The sequence below is a fragment of the Camelus ferus genome, chromosome 2 (assembly GCF_009834535.1).
Source record: "Camelus ferus isolate YT-003-E chromosome 2, BCGSAC_Cfer_1.0, whole genome shotgun sequence".
Taxonomy (NCBI): domain Eukaryota; kingdom Metazoa; phylum Chordata; class Mammalia; order Artiodactyla; family Camelidae; genus Camelus; species Camelus ferus.
This window is the reverse complement of record NC_045697.1, coordinates 1,903,968-1,930,374: the sequence shown is the minus strand read 5'-3', so window position 1 is coordinate 1,930,374 and position 26,407 is coordinate 1,903,968. Positions and strand designations below refer to the sequence as shown.

At 51.8% G+C, this 26,407-nt stretch overlaps 1 protein-coding gene across 1 annotated transcript in view; it reads right to left on the bottom strand.

The window, feature by feature from the left end:
• Positions 1–26,407, bottom strand: part of HTT (huntingtin) — a 123,437-nt gene that overhangs the window by 54,016 nt on the left and 43,014 nt on the right. The window contains 19 exon segments of the mRNA XM_032493076.1: positions 1,857–1,967; positions 4,916–5,043; positions 6,383–6,509; positions 8,243–8,392; positions 8,394–8,446; positions 9,497–9,648; positions 10,637–10,713; positions 12,122–12,242; positions 13,992–14,138; positions 16,353–16,453; positions 16,686–16,749; positions 17,673–17,812; positions 18,902–18,999; positions 19,091–19,249; positions 20,043–20,180; positions 20,437–20,548; positions 22,238–22,356; positions 22,567–22,690; positions 25,270–25,631. Of these exon segments, the coding sequence (XP_032348967.1) occupies positions 1,857–1,967; positions 4,916–5,043; positions 6,383–6,509; positions 8,243–8,392; positions 8,394–8,446; positions 9,497–9,648; positions 10,637–10,713; positions 12,122–12,242; positions 13,992–14,138; positions 16,353–16,453; positions 16,686–16,749; positions 17,673–17,812; positions 18,902–18,999; positions 19,091–19,249; positions 20,043–20,180; positions 20,437–20,548; positions 22,238–22,356; positions 22,567–22,690; positions 25,270–25,631 (2,483 nt within the window).

Here is a 26,407-nt window from a genome sequence, read left to right as displayed (position 1 = left end):
CTCTCCCCAAAAGACAGAAGTAACCAAACAAAACAACCGAGACGACTGGCTTCAAATGACTTTCCTCCCAGACTGTCCGCTGTCCTCAGAAACGAGGTCCTCTTGAAGAACCGAGAAGGACGGAGTCACAGAGACACAAACCAGTCAGGGCACTAGCGTCAAAGGCACACTGGCCCCTCACTGCCACCTGGTCACCACCACTGCTTCCACCACACAAATTGGACTGGAGACGCCTCTCACTTCATTTGTTTGGTATTAACTTCCTGCACTCAAAAGTAACAGACTTCTGCTGGTTTCAAATACTCCCGGCCAAATATTTTTAATACCCTGGTTTACTCCAAACAGACCCGGCCAACCTCTGCAGGGCTGAGCCTCGCACGCCCCCGGCTCACAGCAGGTGTCCGATGGGCTAGGAAGGGAAGAAGTAGGGCTAGGCCCTTGCACACCACACCCAGGCTCCGAGGAGCCGTCTCTGCTAATAACCGTGCACAGGGCGCTCGGTGCGCCCCAGAGACTGCGCTGGGCGCTGAAAACGGGGAGGAAAGGTTGCTGTTAGCAGCCTCCTGAGTGTCCAGAGTAACACGGAAGCGTGTCCCCAGCACAAGTATTAATACACAATGTAACAGAGAGGCCTCCTTTTCTGGCCGATATGGGGCAAGAGGGACCAGATCTACCCTACACCCAGACAACCAAAAACACCCACACAACATACGAAACCACGGTTCCAAGACCCTGAACAGAAGGCACTGAAGGACAGCGACCCCGGAGAGGAGGGAGCGGAGCCCAGGGAGCCCCACAGCCGCCCGGCCCCCTGCCCTCAGAGAGCCTCCATGTCACAGGAAGAGGGGCAGAGCAGAGCCCCGGGGACCCCTGGGCGAGGAGCTGAGAGCTGGGGACACGGAAATAATGAGAGTTCACAGGACAAGGACTCTGGAGACCCGGGGAGACCTTGAGTGTTCAACAGGGAACCAAGCAACATGTGTGCAGGGAAACCGCCCAAGGCCGGGGGACTCATCAGAAGCGATCGGGGGAGCAGCGCCCAGTGCTCCCACGGGGCTGGGGACGGCGGCCGGTCCCCCAGCCGGGCAGGGCACGCGGTAACCTGAGCCCAGGAAGGCCTCGCCTCGCTGGGGAGTAATCGGCCCTAGACTAAGCACGGCTCCAACCCACTCAACTCACGTGCGGGAACCTGCAAGGATGGCCGGGGAGAAACGTGAGGTGACGTGTGTAACGATTACCATGAGGTAAGCTTCACGCGTGTCAAAAAGAGATTCAGAAAAACGAAAACAAACAAACTTCATTAGTATCCACTTAAAGGAGACGAGTTTAACGCAGGCTGTCGGTGACTCACGGCAGGTGGATACACACACAGCCAAGCAAACGGGCGGAGCGTGAACCGCGGGACGTGGGTCGTGGACACACGGACGGGCGCGCACCACGCCAAACACTCGGCCACCTCCGTGTAAGTCAGGTGGGGGGGGGGGACTTGGAGCCAAAGGACACAAGCCTCAAGCACAGCTCTGCCATCTCCCAAGGTCCCAAAGGAGCCAGCCACACCCCCTAGACTGCTCTGAGCTCTCCAGGTGCGAAGGTCCAGTAAGATGAAGGACTCTGTCAGCAGGTTTCTAAACCCACCAATTTTTAAATTTCACTGGGTCTGAGCTGATATACAGAAAACAGTGAAAACAGGACACAGAGAGAAATCCCCGCCCCAGTCTGAGGCCAAGAGCAGGATCAGACCCGGGCGCCAGAGCTGCAGGCCCCGCCTTCCCAACACGCCAGGATGACGCGGCCCCCGCAGGGCCCCACGCCAAGTGCGGCAGCAGCAGCTCGGCGAGGAGAAGCCAAGCACCAACCTTCCCGATGTCCTGCAGAGTCGCCAGCTCGAGGACCTGAGAGAGGACATCCAAGGCAGAGCGCAGAAACCCCCCGAACTTCTCGGTGCTGCTCTGAAGATCCAAGGTGACCTTGGGAAGGTGGAGGGAGAGAAGGAACACGCGGTCACTGGCTGGGTCGCACTCTGGCCACATGAGACAGACGAACGCTATTCGCTGCCGGGGTGGGGGGTGGGGGTCCGCCGGGCAGCCCAGCGCTCACCACCAGGGCTTCCTGTTTGTTCTGAGCACTGGGAAAAGGCCTTGGAAGGGAAATGACTCTTCCGTAATAGCTGTATGAAAGCTCTTTTCATGGGCACCTTCCAGCTTATACTGACACCTCTGAAAGAAAGAATTCCTAAGCTTCTATCATAACGAGAAAAAAAGTGTCAACATCCATCATAATCAGTACCTGACCAGCAGCACATGGCAAACACAAGGGTCACGTCCTACTCCACGCACATCAGGGCCCCTGGGGCGTCCTGTCTAACTCAGGCACCGCCTTTCAGTCTGGCCACAACAAAATACTAAATCAGTCTTAAGACGTACAAAGCCGCGCCTCTGAGGGACCCAGCCTCACTGAACTGCGCAGAGATTTCCCCACTTAGCAGACGGAGGGTAGGGTCAGGTCCAGAGGCACCGTATGTAAGAAGGGTGAGGGGAGGGACTGACTGAAAATAAACACTGCAAAAACCCTACAAAACACCACAACAAATAGAAAGGAATTCGCTCACGGAAATAAAACCGACTCGCTCAGGATGAAAGAGAGAAACACTTTCCAGGCAAAGAGAGAGGAAAGCAGGCAAGCGGCGGCACAGAGAGAACGTGGAAGTGGTCTCAAGCCTGCGGCCACGCCGAGGCCCGCCTGAGGGGCGCACAGCAGGCCAAGGAGCAGGGCACCCAGGAGGGAGACCCTGAAGACCCGGGGCGGGCTGCGGCTGGACGCCGTCTCCCGGGGAGGCGGGGGGGGGGGTCACCTCCAGGGGCACAGGATGATAGTGAGGAGGGCGGCAAGAGAGCATGGGCGGGGCCTTTCCTGAACAGCAGAGGGAGAACGAGGACCAGAGGGTCTGAGGAGAGCCAAGAAGGGCTTGGAGCCCAAGGAGACAAACCAGGGGAGTATGAGAGGCTGACGGGGCCTGAGGAGTGTGAGAGAGGCGGGAGGCCAACGGGAGCAGAAGAGCTGACGGGGGTGGGGGCAGCCTCGGTGTGCCAGCAGCTTTCTGCACCACACCCCGTCCGGAAGCCGCCTGCCCACCCGGGGACACAGGAGGCACAGGGCCGAGGGGGACCCGAGAACGTGAAGAGGCTCAGCTGGAGCCCAGGCCCTCGGGGGGGAAGCGGTGACGGGGGGAAATGACAGAGGGGCGCTGCAGGCCCCAGAACTGACGATGACGAAGTTGAAAACAGGTGGACGAGAAACACCTTCTCTGTGTGGGGTTTTAAACACACCCTCCTCTACTCGGGGGCTGACATGAGAAGCATCCAGCTAAACAGGCCTTCAAATCTGTGAAATGCAGTTGAAGATTTTTATCTTTCAAAGTTATCTATATCCTTCAGAAAAGCCAGATAAACTTCATAAATGGTTTAAAAAATTTTAGATGTATCTATTAGTAACCAAAAAAAACAAAAACAAAAAACAAAAAAAGATGACTGAGTCACATTTATAAAGAAACGTGCAAAACCTATGTGAGGCAATCTTTTAAAATTATTTTTTAAATCCTTTAAATTTCATGTGCTTCTGAGGCACATACAAGAAGTTTTCAGGATACAAAAAAAGCACCTCACACTTAATACTTCATTAAGATAGATTTAGCATCGAAGGTATCAGTTCTCCCTAAATTAATCTACAAATTTAATACAATCTCCACGGAAATACCCTCAGAATTCTTTGGAATTAGATAAGCTTATTCTAGTGTTCACATGCAAAAATAAATAAAAATATCCTGGAAAATGCTAAAGAAAATGGGGTATCTAATCGCCTCAAAAATACACTGTGAAGCTACAATAATCAGAAAGTGTGCTTCTAGTGGATGGACAGATGGACAGACTGACACAGCAAAGCAGTAAATGAAACTGCAGAACAGTGAGAAGTCAGTGCGTGATAAAGGCAGCGCTCCAAACCGGTCAGTGCTGGAAACGGATGACGTGGGGCACCGTGCAGGGGCAGCCAGTCAGGAGCTGGGAAAGAATTAAGTGAGCACATACTTCACATCTGACGTAAATCACAGACGGTAAACTTTCCACTTACAAAAATGGAATGGGATTGAAAAACGAAAAGCCCTAAAAGAAGCCACGAGGGCCTGCCTGACTCACCCAGGGGAGAAAGCCCTCCAAGAAGCCACGAGGGCGTGCCTGACTCACCCGGGGGAGAAAGCCCTACGCACAGAACTGCCCACGCGCCGCTGTCCCGCCAGAGACCTGCTCGCAGGCTGGCCCCGGGGCGCCTGGGCGCCTGGGACCTCGGCCAGTAAACGTCCCACACTGACAGCCAATGTCCCCTGGCAAGCAGGCGGTTCACAGCGCCTGGACCGTGTGAATAAACGGCGGCTGACTAAGCACGCACTCCCTCGGCGTGCGTTCGGGTGAGCCTGGGTGTGCGGGCAGAGGGGCCTCTGTAACCTGCACGTGGCAGCGTTTCCGTAGCTGGGGGACAAGTGTGCTCCATGCGGCCCTCGCGGGGGAGACTGCTCCAGACCCCGCCCAGGTCGCCTCCCCCAGGTGTGGCTGTGTCCTCATCACAGTGCTGAAGAGTCAGAGCTGTGGGTCCTTCTAGTGGGTCCCTGCATGTCGGGCAGTCACGCGGCGCCCAGACACAGCACCGCCAAGCCATAAAGGGCTCATCTTGCCAATGAAAATCCTAAATTTTTGTGTGATGGAAGCGACGTAAACAAAGCTGAAAGGTGAAGTTGAGAAAACTGACTCACATCCCAAAGGCCTAAGTTACTTATCTGTATGTGTGTCACCTACAAATCCTAAGAAAAACATCAACAAGCCTTTGAAATGTGTGAACGAGCATCTTTTTATAAAAGAACCAGTACCTTGTAGTTTGCGTGAGTAGCTTTCAGGACATCGTGCAATTTGAGGTACGAAGGAAGGTGATAGAAACTCCCCAGTGATGAGGACTTGTTTGCTGTGACAGGTCCTGGGGTATCAGATTGTCGAGAGGCTTTAAAAACACGTACACACAGAAAATAAATTTTTACATCAAAAGCAAACACTCACCAAGTTTAAAAGAGAATTACTGGCAATAATGATTTACAAAGTATTCTAGTGGAAAAAAACTCGAATTTTTCCTCTGACTTTTGATTAATCAGAAGTAACAAGAAGCTGACTAACAAGCATAAGCAGATTCTGAGTGCCTCCCCAAAAATGCTAAAATGAAGTACGAAGAGGAAAGCCGTGTGATGCTAGCGTCTGGCTGCCGGTTCGTGAGTCTGAGGAACAGCCAACTCAGTGGCCTCCGGTCCATCTCAAGACCGCTCGGAGCGCAAGGCGCCCAGGGGCACAGGGGGCCGACCCCCGGCCCGCTGAGGTCACGGGCCCTGCGAGCACCACAGGGAGGAGTGGGCGTGGCCTGACACCGTACGGGTGCACACGGCACCATTAAGCGGATACTAAACATTAAGTGCCACGCGCTACGTGAGGCTCTGAAGACTCGGGATTTGGAGCCATTCGTTTGCTAAGCCACCAGCACGGGGACCGGGCACACGCTGGTAACTGCATTTGTAAGGCTCTGAAGCTCTTCAGCTGGTAAATCTCCCACCAGCACCGTCGTCAGTCCTTGGAAAACGGCGTCTTTTAAAAGCGTTAACACAAACGCTCTACAAGCAGAAGGGACGCAAGTCGCAAGTCGCGTCCGGCCCCGGCACTGAGATGGGCGTGGTGGGGAGGAGCCCAGCCGGGCGTGGTCACCTCCTGCTCGGCCCTGCCGTCCCCGTGCGCCTCAAGAGCAGCACAGACCGCGTGACCGCAGTCACACCGCACTCTGGCCCCCTCTGTTCTGAGATGCTCCCCTCCAAGCATCCGAGAGCCTCCAGGTTCCTCTCACTCGGCTGGTCGTGTCCCCACTGTGCTGCCCCCAGCCCTCCCGAAGGCACACCGTCCACTCGCCGTTTCAGGGTTCTCCACGCATCAGAATCAACAATTTCACCCGCCACGTCTACCCCACCCGCCTTCCTGAAAGCAGAGCACCTCCCACCCCGTCCTGCGGTGAGGTGAGGGGAGGAGGCGGCCAGCGAGCTCCTTGCTGTGGCCGGACGCCTGCACTCCTGGGACCCCTTGTGAGCAAGTGACAGGGGCACTAAAAACGCGGTCTGTGCACACTCAGTAAACTAACATTCACTATCTGAAACCAGACCTGGGAAACCACGTCCCTGGCCTCACTGTGTATTTTATTTCCCCAGGCCAACCAGTTACTATATTGACCCTGACGTGAGCATAAGCTTCAGGTCTCAATTTCCACACTACAAATGGTGCCCCACCCCTCTCCTCGCCACGCCACGCACCTGGACTGGCCTCACCACCTTTCCTGGGGCTCACGGGCACAGACGGCGGCTCCCCAGCCTCCTTCTCTTTCCCCTTCCGCCGGATTGGACTCAGAGAAGGGGGGTTGGTCAGAGACGGCAGGGCGGCCTGAAACGGAAAACACCGGCTGTGAAGGGTGCGCACCCAGCGCAGGGCTGAGCACCGCGGCACGCGGCACGCGGGCCGCCACGCGCGGGGAAGAACCGGCCCACGCACCTCACCTCCCACCTGGAAGCCAGCTCGGTCTGCACCCCGAGCCCACGGCCACGGAGCTCGGCCACCGCGTGCACACCACCCCCTCCAAGCCCTGCAGCGGTGGCGGCAGGCTCCAGGCGCCGTGGTGTGAAAGGAACCCAACGTTTTAAACTCCGCTTTTCAAACGAGTTAACAGGAAAGCTTGGTGGCATGTGAATTACACTGTAACTGTGTGATGTAAATGACGCTGTTCAAAAAAAAAAAGGCCACCGCAGTGGTCCAAATGCTACACTCCACCAGCCTGGAGCAGAGCAGGGACGGGGAACACAGAAGAGTGTGTTCACATGTGTGTCCACAGATGTCTGTGCGTGTGCACATCAGCACGTGGGCTTTTCTGTGAGATGCTCCGAAGGGAACACAAAGAACGTGGTGGGCAAAATGGAGAGCTGTGACGGCTCTCATCCCCCAGCTTGACAAACACAAAGCGGGGGATCCCAGGGGCAGGCGCCAGCCTGGGGAGGGGGGGACGGGGGGAGCCCAGGCTGGAGCCCATGTGAGATCCCTCCAAGGAGAAGCGCCCAGTGGCAGCTGGCCACACCGGCCGGCGCTGCAAGGACAGGCTGGGGTCTCCGACTGTCAGGTTGTGAGGGCCGGAGAGCAGACCTGACTACCTGGGGCTGCCCAGTCCCCCCGGGAGCACTCTCTGCACGTGGCTGGCTAAGTCTAAATCTCATGACAATTAAACAGAATGACAAGTTCAGTTCCTCAGTTGCACTGGCCACATGTCACGTGCTCGGCTGCCACCCGTCCTGGCTGGTGCAGACAGAATGCTCCCACCCCTACAGGGCGGGGCTGGAGGTGCTGGCCTGGAGCTTGGGGAGAGAGGGGGCGTGAGTGGTGGGCAGGAGGACCAGCCCAGGCAGCAGAAGGCGGCAGAGGCAACCAGGAAGCCAACCAGAGAGAACGTCTTGGCACAGGAGGGGGTCCTGAGGGACGCATGGGTGCTGAGATGGCACACCCATGAGACCCAAAGGTGGGCGTGGCAGGGAGAGCTGCCGTGGAGAGCAGTGGCAGCAGTCGGGCCAGCAGGGGTTAGGGAATGTACGGCCGAAGCAATAGACAGAGGCTGTGCAACGAAGGTCGGTGTTGGGGAAGTGCGATGCTGACTCGGGTGTAAGCGGGAGACTGGAGGGCAGCGGGAGGAGCAGCCGAGTCAGAGGAGAGCTCTCAGGGCGGAAGAGACAGGAGAGAGTCGGCACACACAAGGGGGCCCGTCCACCTAAAGCTCACTGTGCAGTTGCCATGTGTTCTCAAGCTGACACTACTGAACTGCACGTCAGAGAAAGGCAAAACTGTTGGCCAGCATTGCAGGAGAGAGCAAATGAGATACCTAGCCAGCAACTTCAGCTCTGCGTTCGGGGCCCACACTCAGAGTCTCCGAGCAAAGTCAGGATCCCTCTCAGAGGTGACAGTGAGTGACAGATGACACCAAAAGGGCTACAAACTGGATAAGCACATCTGGTGTTCAATCCAGTGTCAAGACAAGAGCCATGTTGTTCACTTACAGCAAAAGAGAGTAAGGAAGGGTGTCTGGAAGCCCGTGGCGCCACCCGGAGAATTAAACCAGCTGCTGAGTAAGAAGTTACCTTGATCGCCGGTCCAGGAGCCACATCGTCCAGGACGTGCGCACAGATATTAAGCACCTTCAGCAGGTGGGAGAAGAGCTGCTCCACCACGGGCACCAAGGCCCGGTCACCCAGAGCCGGCCAGGCCTCCTCCTGCTTGGTGGCTGCAGGGGCTGGCCTCTTCTTCAGAGGTCCACGAACTTCTCAGAGACCTGGGGGCACTGGCTGTGACACAGGAACATACGTTACTCCCGGCTCCGCGGCGAGAGGACGTGAGCCATTCAGACCCACCAGCGCTGAGAGTCTGCTGGACACCTCTGCCTGGGGGCCCACTGATTCCTCGGTTTCAACGGTTCCCAATTTCTGTGTGTGTCCCCACCACACACCCACCCAGGATGTGACAGAGGCCTCCGGAGCTTTACAACCAAGGTCGAGCTGGTGAGCCAGGCCCAATGCTGCCTGTTTCACTCTCTCAGTTGGTCTCTTCCCACAGTTCCACAGCCACTGCCTCGCTCAGACTCTCAGTCTTCCTCAACCACGGCACTAACCCCCTGCGTTCCCTACCTTCCTCCTCCAGCCCGCGCTCACGTCAGCCGAGTCATCCGACTGTTAGTCCCTTCCGTGAAGTTCCCCAATGACCTCCCACAGCAAACAGACTAAGTTCTCACTGGTGGAGACTGGCGACATCCCCAACCCCCTCAACTGCCACGGGCCCTCCCTCACCAGCCACTTTTTTCATCCTAGTCCTCGTCCTCATGTGGCATGCAAACTGACGTGCAGCCCTCAAATGCCACACACCTTTTTCACGTCTCCAGCCTTCACACAAGCTGTACCCTCTGTGCGGGGCGCCCTTTGCTGCCCACCCGTGAGTCTCACGTCCCGCCCCAGCCCCCTGCCACTCCCTGCCGCTGCACTTCCGCTCACGGCGGCCCTACAAACCTACCTTCCCCTCGAGAAGGCAGCCCTCACACCACACCCTCTTACGGCTCCAGTACCCAAGACAGTTCCTGGCACACGGTGCCCACCAAACTGCAATCAGAAGTGAGCCGGCCTACCACTAACTGCGGGGCACAACTGGGGAGGGGCTACTTTAAAATGCTGGGCACAGAAGAGCTGCCTACAGTCCACACTTACACAAGTCGGCAGCGTCTGAAATTTTGGACGACAGGAACAAGCCGCCACTGGCAACGACCTCAGTACTTGTCCTCCACGTACTCGTCACCCCCACCCCGCAGTGGGAAACCTGCCATCCCTGCTTCAGCGCAGCGCCAGTACCTGCAAGCAGGTTCCCAGCCAAAATCAAAGCATCCTGATGCGCCGAGAGGTCCAGCGGGAACCAGGCTGACGAGAGCAGGGTAAGGATCACGGTGACCATCCCGACAGTGCAGCTCTTCCTAGACTCGTCGGAGGCGCTCAGCGGGGGCACTCTAGGGGCAGACATTCGCACGGTCCAACTACAGAACACATGTTAAGCGAACAGTCTTGCTTCCTCTTATGACCCAAATAGAAGGCACTGCACTGTTCATACCAGCTCATAAAGAGGTTTTACTGTGGTTAACTAACACCTTTTCTATGACCACAGCTCCGTAAGTGTCATTTAAGAAAGGAAATCAGCTGGCAGATCTGATTAAAAGTATTACAACTGTTTACTCTGATAACCTTTTAACTTTCTCTAAGTTTTGACTTGGCACATTTTACTCCAACATCAAAGTTGCTTGGAAGTCAGGTCTAACGTGGGGTCTACGACCCATGCAAGTGCTCGCTGACTCCCAGACGGAGTGCAGGCCACTTCCAGCAAGGTCGGCTGGCCACGCACTGACACACGCGCGCGATCTGCAGTTTTCCTTCCGAATGTGACGGTGAGTTCCTAAGTTTTCCGCAGTCATCAGTACACATGTGGAAGCCGGCTCCTTAAAGCTGCAGGAGACTCAAGATCACTCTGCAGACGTGCTAGGGCTGTCTACTGGAAGAGAACCATTTTTACAAGGAAACTGCTGCCGTAGTACCACAGCGCCTACACTACACTCCTACAGCTGATCAAGATTTTGAATGTCAGGTCACATTTGAGCTTAAACAAAAAATGATTCTAAACTTTTAATACACAGTGGAATCAAGCCAATCAGAAAAATCTTTTGCCAGCATATACAAATTCCCTTAAACGAACCTGCAAATCACACCTTCAAAATCCTCCAAAATGCCTAGAAGTGAGTATCTGACATCGATTAGGAGCACAACTAATTCAGCATTTCCCAACAGCTCCTATCACTAGTTTCCCACACAACTAATAGGGCAGAGGCAAGTATACCACTAAGGATTTTCCCAAAAGGTCAAACTGATCAAAGATTTAATAAGAAACGGCTCCCCAGAACTGCCCCACGTCGCCGTAGACGGCCGCGCGCCGAGGGAAGTACATACCCGCAGTGCCAGCCTAGGCTCCAAACGCACACTGGGAAGGCGGCGGAGAGAAGACACAAAGCTTCGCAGCATCCAAACTGAAGAGAGCAAGGATAAAACCACAGCCAAACGACAAAAAGGGTTTATTAAATTGAACCCCCTTTTCCCTTTACAGAAAGCACAAACAATGAAAACGAAACTGAGAGCTATACACGACGACAGGGAATCCGCCCTCCCACAGCCCAAACGCGTGCCTTCCAAGGCACGGCTGGACAACGGAGACACGGGTTACAGACCAGTGAAGTCAGCGCCTTCGCCTGGAACTCAGTCGTCATCCTGTGCCACCCCTGCCCGCACCACCCTTCCTCCCTCTGCCCGGTCTGTGCCTGCGCTCACGCTAACGTCCCTCTCCCTGACCAGACCGCAGGGACCACTAGGGCAGGGACCTTCTCTGCTTTTACATCCCAAGCCTAAAACGGCATCTGACACGAGTGGGCCACGATGAACACAAACAAGTAGAGTTTGTGGTATTTTGAACAAATCAAGGGAAGACCGAACTACAGAGAGCCCAAACCATGTTTAGGATGTGAAAGACTCTTACATATTCATTAAGACACTCTAGTCATCAGTTTCTGAGTTTTTACAACATGCAAGCATTTCCTCTGTCACGTAAGATAAACGACAAGGTTTAACCTGGTAATCGGCAAATCAGCACTACTTTTGTGTAACCTCCTTTTTTCCTGATTATGAAAGTTACACTTGTTCATTTTAGAAAATTTGCGAATATCTGAAAAACATAACCATTCATAATCCTAAACCTTACTTTGGTAATTTTCTGCCGATCATTTTCCTGAGCCTGTGAGAAACGTATACATGTGAACATTGTTCTTCACGACTGAGGTCTGCTTGCATGTAAGCACAGGTTTGTGTTGTGCCTTTTCACTCGATGTTACAGCCCAGGTTACCTCTCCACAGACTGTTAAAAAGTCTGCAAAGCATCATTTAACAGCTGCACAGTAAACACACGCCTACGTTTACAGAATCAGTCACAACCGGAACTTACTCGTTCTTAGATTCTTGGACATTATGATTCTTTTGTAATTTCAGCATCATAAGTAATGATACAGATAATCAAGCAAAACAAAAATCTTTGTTGGCATTTCTGATTTCTCCCCCTTGGTGTGTGTTATAAAGTCCCTGAATCATATATATTAGAGAGATTTTAAACTTCTGATATATTACCAATTCAGATTACGGTAGTCTTTTTCACTTTTACGTCTTCCTAGATCGGCTGAATTTTTTCACAATGAGCACATATTACTTTAATAATCAGGAAAAAAAACAGTTGTTTCCATCCCCACTGGAATAAACCGGGGCTCTGTTCACAGACGCGCAGCTTCTCGGTCAGCCACACTCGTAAGAGCCCTAACAGCGTCCTGCCATGACGAACGGGCCCCACACACCGCCGGGGGTCAGCCTCGCCGAGACCAGCCAGAGGAGACTTACTGTGAGCGCTCTCGTGGTCGACGTGACTAGTTCATGAGACACTGCTGCGATAACTCTCGAAAGGTTATTTTCCACAGTGACATCTGCTATGCTCGGTAGTAAGTTATAGCCTCTATATATTCTGACGAGAGAAACATGGAGACTTGAAATCTACTGAAGTTTATGACATTTTCAAAATTCAAACGGCATTTAGAGTTTTAAGATTAAAGGCCACAAGAAGTTAAAGCAGTCTTGACTTTTACATGAAAGGAAGACTGGAAGTAAGCGAGGTCATCATTCTACAAAAATGGCTGAAGCTGCCGACCCTGCCCCCCCGCAGCCCGCCCCGACGACCGCAGCAGTGCTCTCCCCAGCGGGGCTTCGCCTGCAGTCTCGCTCCAGCCCAAAGCCGCCCATTTCTGAAGCTTCAGCTTAGAAGTCTCGCACCTACTCCCGACCCCGGACTGAGGAAGTCCTTCCCACTGCTGGGCTCCGCCACCTCCCCTGCTCACCCGCAGCGCACGCCCCTTTCAGCCCCTCCTTGCAGTTACATCCAAACTCTCACTCCCCAGCTACACTGATGAAGCCCACGCGGGATGAGAGTTGATGCGCTCTTGTCTCCCTCGGTGCCCGTCCACAAGGCACTCGACACAGAACGCAGGACTCCACTCCACCCTCTCCCACCGACCCCGCGGCAGCAGGCAGAGCTGCATGGCTGGTCCTCGCAGGACTCAGGCAAGGACCCAAGAAACGGCCCAGTGGCAAGAGGGCAGCCCGAGTCTGGGACTGAGAAATTTTTCAAAATAGTAGTTAGTAACCAATTTCAATGAAATATTATACCCATCTCTGTTGGCATCTAAATATTCATTTTCTAAAATGACATTTAGTTAGAAAACAGCAAGCTTGTTGACAAGCAGCCACCCTAAGCGTTGTCAAATTCCTGAGAATGAAATATTCTTACATTGCTTCTGCTTATCTTAAAGAAATATTTATCCTGAATCTTTTCAAAGGGAGAAAATTAGGTTAAAACAAGGGAATTCTCTGAAAAGTTATTTCCTTGTGTTTTTTAAGCAGTCTTTACATTAGCAGAGATGACACCTATTTAGGAAAAGCAGCTTCAAAATTTGACAAGCTAAGTTCTAAATTCAGAAGAAAAGATTAAATGAACATTCCAGCTCACAAAGTCATTTAGTTCAAGTTTTTAAAAAAATTGTCACTCATGAGAAAAAAAGACCATACCAAGCTAATTTTAAAAATAACACTTGAAACAGAGAGAGGTATTTTTAAAAAGGCATAATAGTCTTATTATCACTTCTGCAGCCTTCTTGGCAAACTGAAATTCTAAAGAAAATTATAACTTCCATTAAAACATTTCTGCTCTAATTATTTTTATAATCTATGCCGACTCATCTGGGAATCAGGTAAGAATGGGCTGTGTACAGTCATTTGAAATTGTATTTAAAAGACCCTCACAGAAGATGTGAATAATAATTGCAAATCACTGAACTAGGGGCTAACCCTAAGTAACTCTGATGCGCTTCACAGCCCCTCACCTAGACACTCATGGGCGGGACACAGCCGTGCTCTTCACGGATAGCACAGAGACAGTGGGCGTCTTCACGGACAAGTGCTAGGCAACACACAGCATGAGTGACCTGGTCCTACAGGAAAGTACGCTGTCAGCGTGCACGTGTAACAAACAAACTCGGAGCCTTGTGACGTCCCTGAGGGGTGACTGCGGCTCAGCCTGAACAGAGATGGGGTGGAAGACCCTGAAACAGAGACTTCCTAGCAAGGGAAGACCACCTACCCAAATACCCTCACCCAAAGCTCTTCGTCCAGAGAAGATGGCGTTCAGAGCAGGCCCTCCGGCTCAGCCTCGGGCGCATACCTGGTCACGGTGCTGACGGAGAAGTGGGACGGAGGCTGCACCTCGTGCATGAGAAGCTTCAGGTCAACGCTGCTTTGCTCCCTCGCCACGGCCACCACCGGGTCAGCCTGTCCTTGGTCACACTTGTAGAACAGCTTTGGGACAAGCCTAGCATAAAAGTAAGGTTCATCTACCTCAGAGAGCACAGGAAACCCACCTGTGGGGCACCACCCTTCTGCACCCAGGCGGTTAAGGCTTGAAAGCTCTCTTTCCAATAACCTCATCAGCATCAACAAGCCACCGTCCTCAGGAAGTGCTGAGCACAGAGCACATCTGAATGCCACAGGCTGTCCCTTACTTTTTTGACTGTGTTTGCACGAGTGACCCGCAACTCCCAGGTGGCAAAGCTCCAGCTGAGACCCCCACAGACTAACTGAGCTCCGAGGCAGAATACAGAACAGGAGGGCTCACTTCTGCGAGGGGCACTCCCCGCAGGCTGTGCATGAGTGCACTCACACACCTAACGGTGGTCACGTAACTTGCGGAAAACAATCATTTTATCACGTTGGTTTGCAAAGCCCATTAGCTTTAGTTAAAGTCTCCTCCATGAAGACCTGGTCGTAAGCACAATTTTTTTCTAAGGTATAATAAATTACTATCATTCACAGAAAACAGTAAAGACCCAAAATCTCTGATCAGGCAAGTCATCCAAATCCAGTTAAGCACATGAAAAGGTGCACCTCACAAGTCATCAGAGCGAGAAGACAGCAACAACGAACGCTGAAATGACGGCCCCCAAAACGTAACTCTGCTTTTCTCTGAGTAGTTTGATTACAAAGATTTTTATTTCCTGTTTTATATCTTCCCTAAATTTTGTTTTAATGTATTAGTTTTAAAATAGGATAAAAGTCATTTTAAAAAAGAAACACCAATGTCTGCTGAAGCAACAGAACCGTACTGAACTTATTTTGAAACACCTGTTTTGGTGAGAAGACTCGGGCACGATCACACGCTGGCAGTGGGAGTGTGAGATGACACGTTCCTGGAGAGCAACTTCACACTAAGGCATCAAACCTATGAACAGCCACACCTACGTATCCGCCCAAGAGATGCTGCAAACGTACAAAGTCTTCTGGGCAAGGGTTCAAGCAGCACGACTCACAGCAGTCAGAAAGTGGAAATAACAATGTCACTAGGAGTGTCTAAATGAAGTGTCATCCACATGACAGAGCACTATTCAGCAAGAAAGAGAACAGACTGCTGGAGCCTGCTACACAGCGTGGACAAGACCTCAAAAAGCAACCACAGGAGCCGGACAGAAAGCCGTCTGCTCACTGAGTGGTGCCGTTTATAGAAAAAGGCACAGAAGAGCCAGTCTCCGGAGGCAGGAAGCAGATTAGTGGTTGCCTGAGGCTGTGTGGGAACTGGGAGTTACTGCACGCGGGCACAACAGATCTCTCTGGGATTATGGAAATGTTCCAGAATTGGACTGTGGTGAAGATTGCACAACTCTGTATGTTCACCAAAAATCATTGAATTGTACACTTTAAATGGGTGAATTTTAAAGAGATGTAAAATTACACCTCAATAAATCTATTAGGAAAAAACGTCAAAAAGCTGGCTTGGCCTATAATTCCAGGAATTAATACTAAGGAAACAAATTATGTGTAGACATTTATGTATGACAATAGTCACTGAACTATTATTTACAACATGCATTATTTACATCAATAAAAACTTACTATCTGACCAAACAATATATAAAAATTTACCACAACTTCATACTGAAAAAATGGCCACTAACTAAAATTTTTTTCTTAAAGAGCAGTTTCAGCCTTTACTTATCTCGCGCTGTTATGAAACGTCATGCGCTTCAGCACAAAAGTATGAATCCTTGAACACAGGGTGCCGCCCAAACAACAGTGGCAGCTACAACTTCTTTTTTAGGAGAATGTTTCTAACAGGAAGATGCCAACGATATACTAAGCGGAAATTACCAGGTAACGCAGTCACATGTACACCTTGCCCCAACTGTGAGAGATTAACTCGTACCCAGGACGTGCAGCAGAACGCCACCAGCGGCTCTCCCCAGAGGGAGCGCCGAAGCCGACGTCTCTCTCCTCCTCAGTGCTACTCTCTGTATTTCAAAACTGGGGCCATGAAACTTTACTTCGACAACAGGAGGCGAGCACTCTGCTGCTGCTCTTGCTGCCACTTCAGATGACTGTGAGTGAGCAACGCCTTTGCTGACAGTTTCAGGAGTAGCTGAAAGCGAGCTCAAAGCCTCAGCACCGCCCGGGGCCGCTGAGCCGCTCCCTCTTCCACGCGCACGCCTCGCGCACCGGGCAAAGCGTCCCCAAGATGTGAGCCCTTGGCAGATACCTCGTCAATGAAGCCGCGGCGACGTGTCGCACCCTGGGGTCTTCATCCCCGAGCAAGTGGATGACGACGTTATTGAGCACTCGCTCCTGCAGTTTTAGAAACTTTGGAAAGAGAGACAATAAAAACAGATAAAATCTCTGTATTTAACCAAATTTTAGGTCAGATACTTTGGAAAGCCAGTGAGGAAGAACTCAACTCCACTAGTCTTAAATTCACACATAACAACCACAACTCTCATGATCGAAACTGCGAAATAAACCTAAAACAGAATGCATTCTAAGAAGCTCTGCACCACTGGGAAGGTGCGTTCCTGGAAGTTAAAACATAGCTTACCCCGGTGTAATGGTGAGCCCCTCTGTGTAGGCTGTCTGCTTTTGCCTCCAAAAAGCTCACCAACCTAACACAAAAGAACACATTTCACAATGAAACAATTCAGTTACTCGGCAAATGGCCACCGATGGATGGCCTGCAAGACTGACGGAGAGCGAAGGCGCAGGTTGCTGTTAATCCAAGAGCCGTGGAGGGCGGGGTGGGGGGCACTTACTTAAAGGCACAGAGGGACTAACGTTTTCAAACAAGCAGAATTTACATTCCTCTCATAACTGCAGGCTCAGTCAGATATACTCAGTGAACTATTTTTCTTCAAAATGAATATAAACATCTGTTATTTTGAAAGACCCCAAGTGCCCTACAGAATGTTCAGCTCAAACACCCACCAAAGAAGTCAGGGGAGCAGATGGTGGGGAGGGGAGCTGAGACTCGGGCCCTCCCCGCTGACGGGCAGGTCACCCCAGACCCCATGCAGCACGCTGACTTCACGGAGATGTTCCGGGGTTGAAAGGAAATGCCCATGAGGGGCACCCAGCCCAGCCGGGCACATAACAAGTACTCTGTAAGTGGTGGCTTAAAAAACACGAACCTGGACAATAAAGGAAAATTTCCCTTCTGAAAGAAAGCACTGAAAAAAAAACATTCTGAACCAAAACTTACTCTCAGAAAATGAAAAACTGCAAGAATCAGAAGTTACTTTTTAACTGCAACACGATACAAATCAGCAGTCTGACCCACATTCCTTTTAAACAGCAGAAGTGACACAGGCCACGTTATTTTGGATGTCTGAGCTCCTCTTTCCATCCCGTCCCAGAACTTCAGTGACGCCGAGGGCAGAGCCGGGGGGAGGCAGCACCAGCCGCGCAGCCCTGACCCGGACCCGGGGCGCTCGCTCGGCCGCCACCGCTGCCCGCACCTGCTGACCAGCCCTCCAGCTCACAGGTCACACCTCGGAGCAGCTCTGGTCCTGTGACCCCGTGGCTCACTGACCTGAAGTCGATCTCGGCGAGGGTCTCCAGGAGCTCAGTCCTCACCAGCCAGTAGGAGCTGCTCCTCAGGGCGAGCAGGTCGGTGATGAGCTGCAGGCCCCACCGGCTGTAGCTGCTGCCGCAGAGAGCAGCGACGCAGAGCTGCAAGACACGCGGGCGGGCGGGCGGGCGGCTCAGGGGACTCACGACCCTCACACACCCATCCCGTCTTCTTCTAATGGCAGCAGGGATGCTGCACTGCTTCTGCGTCTCAGAAATGTGTCATATCTACTCATCTCAGCAAACATGAGTTTAAAAGTGAGTGAGTGAGTCCCTTTCACACAACTTTTCTTCCTCCCGCTTCTGCCCCTGTCATGGCCCCTCCTCCCAGACACCAACCTCGCAAGCACTGACCAGTGGTAAAGAGGGAGACCGTGCGCCGCATCACTGCCACTGCTAAACCCAGGACCCGGGACCCGGGACCCGCGCCCCTGCTGATGTCATCGCCACCCGAGCACACAGGCCAGGGCTTCCGCAGCCGCAGCCGTAGCCGTCCCTGCACCCTGAGCACACACATGGGCGGGTCCACATGCGGGCTGACACGTGCTGACACCCGGTCAGCAACTTCACCTGCTGCCGACAGACCTCCCTCTGCTCCAGGACAGACAGACTGACTGCAACCTGGCAAACATTTGGAACTAAGGAACAGTTCTGGCCAGGCCATGAAATTTCAGAAAGGGAAGGTATCCCATAAATTTGGTAATTGTAGGGTTTTTATTTTGATTTTCACTGGTTAATTTTGACTGTTGTTGACGGGTCAGTCGTGATTTATGACCCAACTGGTATATAAAGCTCAGCACGTCACCACACAGAGGATGGAGGCTACTCCGTGACACGAAACAAGGTGAGTACACAGCCCCAGTCTCGCTGTAACTCAGTGTTCTATGGGTCTGAGAGTTGTTTTTTAATTCATCAGGTTTTGCATTTAATGTGAGCAAGATATATTTCTAAATATACCCTTTAGGAAAGGTATATTTCAAACAAGTATTTTGAGAATTATAACTTAAACTAAAGTCTATTAAACTGTTTTGTTGGCAATGTTTTCTTTCTAAGGCTGAGTGGTGGATACACAGATGTTTATCACTGTTTAGAATGTCTGGAAATATTTAATATTAAGCTCCAGTTTTAATAGTAACGCCGGTAAAACTTCCACTCATCAAAGAAATCATTTCCACTAATGATCATGCTCACCCTTACAGCTGTGCAAGCCAACTTGCAAGTAACAGAAGATTCATCCTTCAAAGTTTTCTGCAGCAAAGGAATGCAGTCCGCCAGACAAAATGTGTTTCCTGAGCAGAAGAGCAAGCAACAAGCGCCTTCAGGTCAACCTGAGCTTGAGAATGACATCTAGCGAAGACAACACTGGGCAGTGGCCATTACCCGTCAGAGTCCGAACAGTGCCCATCCAGTCTCCTGCATGGAAGCGTGACCTGCTCAGGATGGAGGAGACGAGGGTCCCACAGAGAATGGCTGTGGCTCCTCTGACCTGTGGGTCTCCGTGGTCGATGTAGTTCAACACGTCTGACACGTACTGCTCGTCTGCGGGGAGAGAGTGCCCAGGCACTGAACCAGTCCCCACCATCAACTTCCCAACTCAGAGGAAAGGCTTAACTCCCAGGGAAGAAAAAGGGCAAGGGTGCAATCCACATCTAGAAAAGACTTGAATACAATAACCACCAGGGGTAAAAAATGTTTTGGGGTTTAAAGATTCTATATTCATCACATTCCTCATATTACTTTGATAGATTATCTGGATTATAATTCCAGACTGTCAGCCAATAATCAAAATTCCAAGATTTCATTTCAAAGAAATGATTCGAGAAACTCAGACTAGTCCACACTCAACCTAATACAAATTCAAAGCACAGGTTTGTCCCCTTGTCCAAAGAGAGAGAGACAAAGAGCAGGCAGGAGGCTAACCTGAGGAGTGCACAGCTTCCCCCCGCCCGACACGTGCGCTGTGGGACGCTGGGCTGCTCCCGCCCCCGCTGGGCCCAGTTCCCAGTTCCCAGTTCCCACTGCCTCTGAGTGCGAACACCTGGCGTGGCTGGCATGCCCCAAAGCATTCTGATTGTACACAATTTGTGCTTCTGGTATAAATCTAATACCAGCTCTTATGTTTCCAGATTTCTATAGATTTGTTGTGTGTTTCAACTAAACATCACATCTATAGGGAGTCCAAGAAGCTGAAAACATCACTGTTTATGTGTTTTCTGGAGAGCTGTAACAGTGCAAATGCCACAATCAACTCAGAAAGCGTACTGCTCTAAACCTAAAACAGTCAAGATGGTTTGAAATCATTTTCACAGCAACGGTTACACTGTTAACATACCAGGGCATTCCACGGTGTCCAGAGGGACTTTATACAGTGTGCTGAAGAAAGACTCGGGGTGAAGGGCCACAGCGGCGCCAACACAGCTGAGCGCCAGCGCCTTCACGCTGACCCTCACGTCCCTGTCCGGAGCCAAGGCTGCAAGAAAACCCATCGGGGTCACCTGTAGCTTCACAGCAGCCAGTACTGAGCTTCCAAATAAACAAAACCGGACCCACTAAACCAGCTGCCCCTCATCCCCTCCCCTCCCCTCCCGTCAGTCAGTGGAAACCAAAGCTCGGCCCCAGATTCTACCCCATCTGCTGCAAACACGAGGCACAGAGCTGGTGACCAAGCTGACCTCTGACACCTAAAGGAACTTCCTTCAACTCTGCACCTGCCTTTCTGTACTTACCATTTTTCTCCCCTGTTAGCAAAAACGAAGCAGATAAAAGGCGGACACAGTGGACAAGAGGAGCAGACTCGTCATCAGTGGACTGGCCTATGTCCCCTCTGATGCGGCACGGCTGGAACAGAAACACCAAAGAACCAATACACGTGCTCGCCAGTCCGCCCAGCAGACAGCTCTGGAGCAGCAGCCACACCGGGCGCGCGGGAGGGAAACCCACTTGGCCCACACACGCCCGCCCTCACAGGCACGGCGGGCAGAATTGGACGGGTCACGTGGGCTGTGTACGGATGAGCTCAGCGGTTAGAGAGGGAGCACCGGACAGGAGCACAGCTGAGACTTGGCATCAGGAAAGAGCCTGGGCAAAGCCCGGAGCTGAGAGGGCGGGGGCCTGGCGTGAGGGCACCCGGCAGGAGCCGCCCGGGCTGCGATAATGACCGAGCATCCGTGGCAGGACACCCAGGGTGGGACGAAGCACCAAACACTATTTCTCACCCCCAAGGAATTTAAAATTAACTGGGAAGACAGGACACTTACACGTAAAAAGGTAAGCAATATAAAGACATTTTAAAAGCAGTTCAATAGACAACTCAGTAAGAACAAAAACCCCAAACAGCCTGAATACAAATGGGCAGAGGACTTGAACAGATGTTTCTCCAAAGAAGACATAAATGGCCAAAAAACACACGAAAAGATGCTTAATATCACTAATCATTTAGAAATTCAAGTCAAAACCACACACCCAGCAGGACGGCTACTCTAAAAAAAACCCCAGAAAATAGTAAGTGTTGGAGAAGATGGGGAGAAAACGGAGTCCTGGTGCACTGTGATGGGGGAAGGTGAAACGGTACAGCTGCTGTGGGAACAGCATGGTGGCTCCTCGAAAAATTAAAAATAGAGTTGCCATACGATCTAGCAACTCCACCTCCTCTACGTACCCACAAGAGTTGAAATCAGGGTCGTGATGAGATATCCGCCCACCCACTGATAGCAACACCACTCACAACAGCCAAAAGGCGGGAGTAACACAAGTGTCCATCAATGAACTAACAGAAAATCAAAGTGTGGTGAACACGTATAAAGAAATATTTTCCAGTCTTAGAAGGGAAGGAAACTCTGACACCTGCTAAACATGGCTGAACCTTGAGAACATTACGCCGAGCAAAGTAAGCCCAACACAAAAGGACAAATCCTGCCTGATTCCACTGATACAAGGGGCCCAGAGGAGTCCAATCCAGAGAGACAGAAAGTAGAGTGGGGGTGGTCAGGGGTCAGGGAGGGACGAATGGGGAGTCAAGTGTTTAACTGGGTCAGAGTTTCAGTCTGGGAAGATGAAAAAGCTCTGTGCACGGGTGGTGGTGACGGCTGCACAGCAGTGTGAATGCCCCTAATGCCACTGAACTGTGCACTTAGAAATGGCTATGATGGTAAATTTCATGTTATGTGTATTTCACCACAATAAACAAATCAATCAATTCAATGGAACAAAAACAAGAAATGCTGCAAGGCCACGCACGGCCATCAAGTGAATGGTCAGAGGAATCGGGGGAGGTGGCCTTCAGTGGGGACAGATTTTTCCAGGCAGGACTCCCGGGGAAGCAGAACTTCAGCAATCCTCAAGGACGTGGGTCCTACTTGGAGAGGCAGAAAAGGCAGGCCTGGGAAGAGGGCAATATTTAAAGGGGAAACAAGAAAGCAGGAGCCCAGCGACGGGGCAGCTAAGAGCACAGCAGGCAGACAGAGGCCGGGGTGACTGCCGACACTCCCCGGAGCTCGCGTGCTGAGCGCTCCCAGGCCTCACTCTCACCTTGCTTTCTTGATCTCCCGGCTCGGCAGCTCCATCCCTCGAGGCGACCTTATCTAGGCTGCGGTTGGAGGGCTGCCTGCTGTGGCCCGGGCTTCTCAGTAAATGCGCTGGACGAAGGGCTTCACAAACGCAAAGTCAAGGTAAGCGGCAAGTTCCCACTTATTTACACGAAGCCAGCATGAAAGGACAGCGTTCAGACCCAGGAAAAGGGTGCTCGCTCCTCAATTACCTGCCTCACTGCTATTTGCAACCCAGGAAACAAAAATATCAGAAGACTTCTTGGGCTGAAAACAAGGCCACCCTGCAGACATGGCCCAAAGTCAACTTACCGGCAGAAGAGCTTCTGGAAGAGTCCTCATCAGGAAGGGCGCCTGCCACGTCCTCGTCCTCGTCCTGGTCCTGCGACTGCCCCGCCTGTATCCCCGCACACTGGCCGTCGGCACCGTCTAACACCTAAACGGTTGGGAGGGGCCGTGAGAGCACTGGAGTCTCATCGCCACGGGGCTAGCCCTCCGGCGTGCGAAGGGAACGGCAGAAGCCCACAAGTGACACAGACCACATCCTACACGCTAGCACAAGGTCACCTCCTCCAGTGCACGCGGGTGCCCGCACACAAGCTATGAGGAGCTCACTGACCGCACGCTGCCACCACCTTATGTCATGAAATGCTTTTACAACGTTAAACTTCCAAAGAAATTCCAGTCTGGACATTTCTCTCTTAAAAAAAGAAAAAAATCCAAACAAATGTCTTCGTGTTCACAGTAAGTCAAAAATGAGGAAGAACCTTTTAGACAAAAGCCTAACAATGTTGTAGGTTATCTACCAACTCCTAGGACTGAATCAACTAAGTTTTGGGCATAGTATTTCGTTTATTTAGCCATATACTTGGGTTATGATTTCATAAAGTAGAATTTTTCACATCCGCTTGAAATCCCACGTAACTGACCTGAAAAACCGGGTGATGGACTCTCAACATGCTAGTAAATTATTAATGAAATAAATTTTATATCATTAAAAAAAAAATCCTTCCATTTAACTTTTTGTTTAATTGAACTACGTGGTCAAAAGCAACCAAGAAATAATTTCCGCCTCTCTCCACCCTCCAGATTCGTTTCCAAAACAAAACAAACAAACCACCCAGGGTAAAATGAGACGTCCCACCACAGTAAACAACCACGTTCCCTGAACGCACACGACAGCCCAGGCAGGCCCCGAAGCACTCCCTGGGCGCTGCCTCCCTCATCTTCCTGAGGCTCGCAGCACGGGCACTGCACCGCCTCCAGTCGTGGACAAGACCAGGCAAGAATGGGCACAGCTGCTCTGGGCGACACAGGGTGACAGGCAGAGCGGGACAGTCACCGTGCGGCCCCGAGTCAGGTCCCGAACCAGCACACCAAGCTGCCTTGTGAGGACCCCGCCCCCTCACCTGGGGCGCCTGGCCGAGCGCTCACCTACCTGCTGACTGATCACCAGCTTACAACCTGCCCGCCACACGCACACTCCAGAGCAGAGGCAGGCACACGGCAGCTACGGGCCGACCTGGCCCGCCACCAGTGTTCGTGCATAAAGTTTCTCACTCGCTTACTTACACAGTCTCTGCTGCTTCTGCACCACGACAGCAGAGATGAGGGTGCAACACAGGCTGCCCAGCTCACAAAGCCAAAGACCTCCACCAACTGGCCCTACCAGACAGAGCCTGGCGGGCCTGGCGGCGCCTACCCTAAAGCGCCCGCTTCGTGCGAGCAGTTTTACGCACGGCGCCCGCCATCCACCCCCGCCTGTAGAGCGATCCCTGGAACAGAACAGGTGCTCGGGACGTTTATTCAGCAAAAACTAAAGATTAAATAAAAGGCATGGAAGCACCTCCCAATCTAGAAAGAACTACACCAACGTGAGAAATATCAAGGGAAGATGTTCAGCTCCCCGCGGGCCAGGGAGGCTGGTGCGGGCCTCCCTCCCGGCACTGCCTCGCCGGGAACACCTGCCGCAGCTCCCCCGGGTGGGACGCCTTTCCAGCTCCCTATGGTCATTCAGGCCTAATTCTGACAAACTTGCCCAGAAAACACCTACTGTTCAAAGGCAAGATGGAGGCTGGTGCGATGAACAAACAGCAGAGACTCCTTCCGCACACCCAACACACTGCCCAACACTCCGCCGAGCCCGCGTGCCCCACCTTCTCCTCCCCTGCTCCTGGTCTGCACATTCACCCTCTGCTGCTTCAAATCACGTCCCACCATTCCAGTCACCTGTCCTGCCTCCTCCACGTCTTCTAGTTAAACCCTAACTCTGAGCCCACTTCTCCAACCAAGCAAGTGGAAATCCACGCAGCCACTGGAAGCCATGCCCACATGACCACCAGACAACCGCCAGAGGGGGACGTGCAGGGGCTTCACCCTGTGATTTTAACTCAGTGTTTCTGTGTTCAGTCAAGTAAAAGAAACACAAAAACAAAACCGTATTCTTAATAAAATATACTTGATAATAGCAAGATAATTAACAGCACAAACAGTTTATAAAGAAAATTGGGCGGTAAAATCAGTCTGCACCTGTACCAAACTTTTTGATTAGATCACGCTTGAGGTGTTTCTTTTCCACTAACTCAGAGATAAATCCACGCCCTATAAAATGGGATATGTTTTAAAAGTTTTTGAGAAGTCAGAGACTGTCAAAATAATGCACAGCATTAACATTATCAATCACACTGCATGAAGACCACAGATCTGTTAGTAATAGGCTCCTTCAGGATTTTCAAAATAATGATTTAACCCGTGCCCAATAAGGTATTAAAAAATTTTAAATGCACTCAATTTTAGGAGAGTTCATATCATCAACCAATCTAATTTCTGAGCTCTACATTCAACACAAATGACACTGTTTCGTTTGGCAAGGGTCTCAGACAAGAGTCAAACGATCCACGGCTGATCTGCCCCAGTGACCTCTGCACTGTTACGGGGGGTCAGATGGACGCAGTGAGTAAACGGGAGGCCCAGGTGCCCAGACCCTTCTCAGGAACGGCCCCTCCGCCCACTCACAATCTCAGAGCTGTCTGAAGGGGTCACGGCGGAGTCAGGCCCTTCGGTGGTGGTCTGGGAGCTGTCACTGACGGGTGAGGAGGCCTGGGTCCCGTCGTTCTGGTCCATGGCGGGGTCGGATGGAACGGCGCTCATCTGGCTGGAGCTGTGGCTCAAGATGTCCTCCTCGTCGCCGTCGGTGGCAGTGCTCGCCAGGTCGCAGCCCGTCAGGTCCGCCGAGTCCGGCTGCAGGGTGTGCTGTGAGCGGGGCTGCTCGGTGATGATGTCGTGGCCCCCGGGGTCGGCGGCCGAGCCGGCCGAGCCGGGAGTGGAGACCCCGGAAGAGGCAGCCAGCTCTCCGCTGAGCTCATCCTTGACTGAGGCTGAAGACAGAGAAACACTCATTCTTCAAAGGGTCAAGAAGAGCTTTCAGGAGGGAATCAAATGTTTGCAAAATACCCCAAAATTCACTGTCAACAAATGTTTTAACTGCAAAAAAATCCTGAAATACAAGCAACAGTGCACCTTCACACATCTCACCATGCTACTTACATACCTTTTACTGCATTACTGCTTCGTGTGGCAATACGGACAGCAAGGAAGCAGTCTTTAAACGCTATGAACATTCTGAAATGGTGTTTCAGCGCGAAATTAAAGTCGGCCTGGCAACCTGACCGCTTCAAGCTCATAACAACTGCTCCGGCCGGAGCCTGGGGGAGCACACAGACCTGGGCGACTCCCAGGCAGCCTGGTCAGGGGCACCAGGCTGGGCGGTCACAAAGTGCCCAGAGCTCTAAGCAAAGGGTGCTCTCTGAGGCGGGACCTCCTTCTCCCCAGCCTCTATTCAAGACCTCCAGGCCAGACCTACTCTCCTGTAGCATCCAGTTTCACAATTTCCTAGGTTAGTTTTCAAATTCCCATTTAAAAAACACCACCACTACATAAAAACCACTACAAAAATGTTCCCACCAAGCTGTGGGCAGTGTCACCCTGGAGGCCGGGGGCAGTGAGCCAGTGCGCACTTGCACCTGGCAATGTTGAGCACAGCTGGCATTGTTCTAACTTTGTTTTTGTAATTCAAAAAACCAACTTCTATTTTTTAGAATAAATCAATAAATAAGTAATCACCACTGGAATTTATTCAGATTTCCCTTCCCAA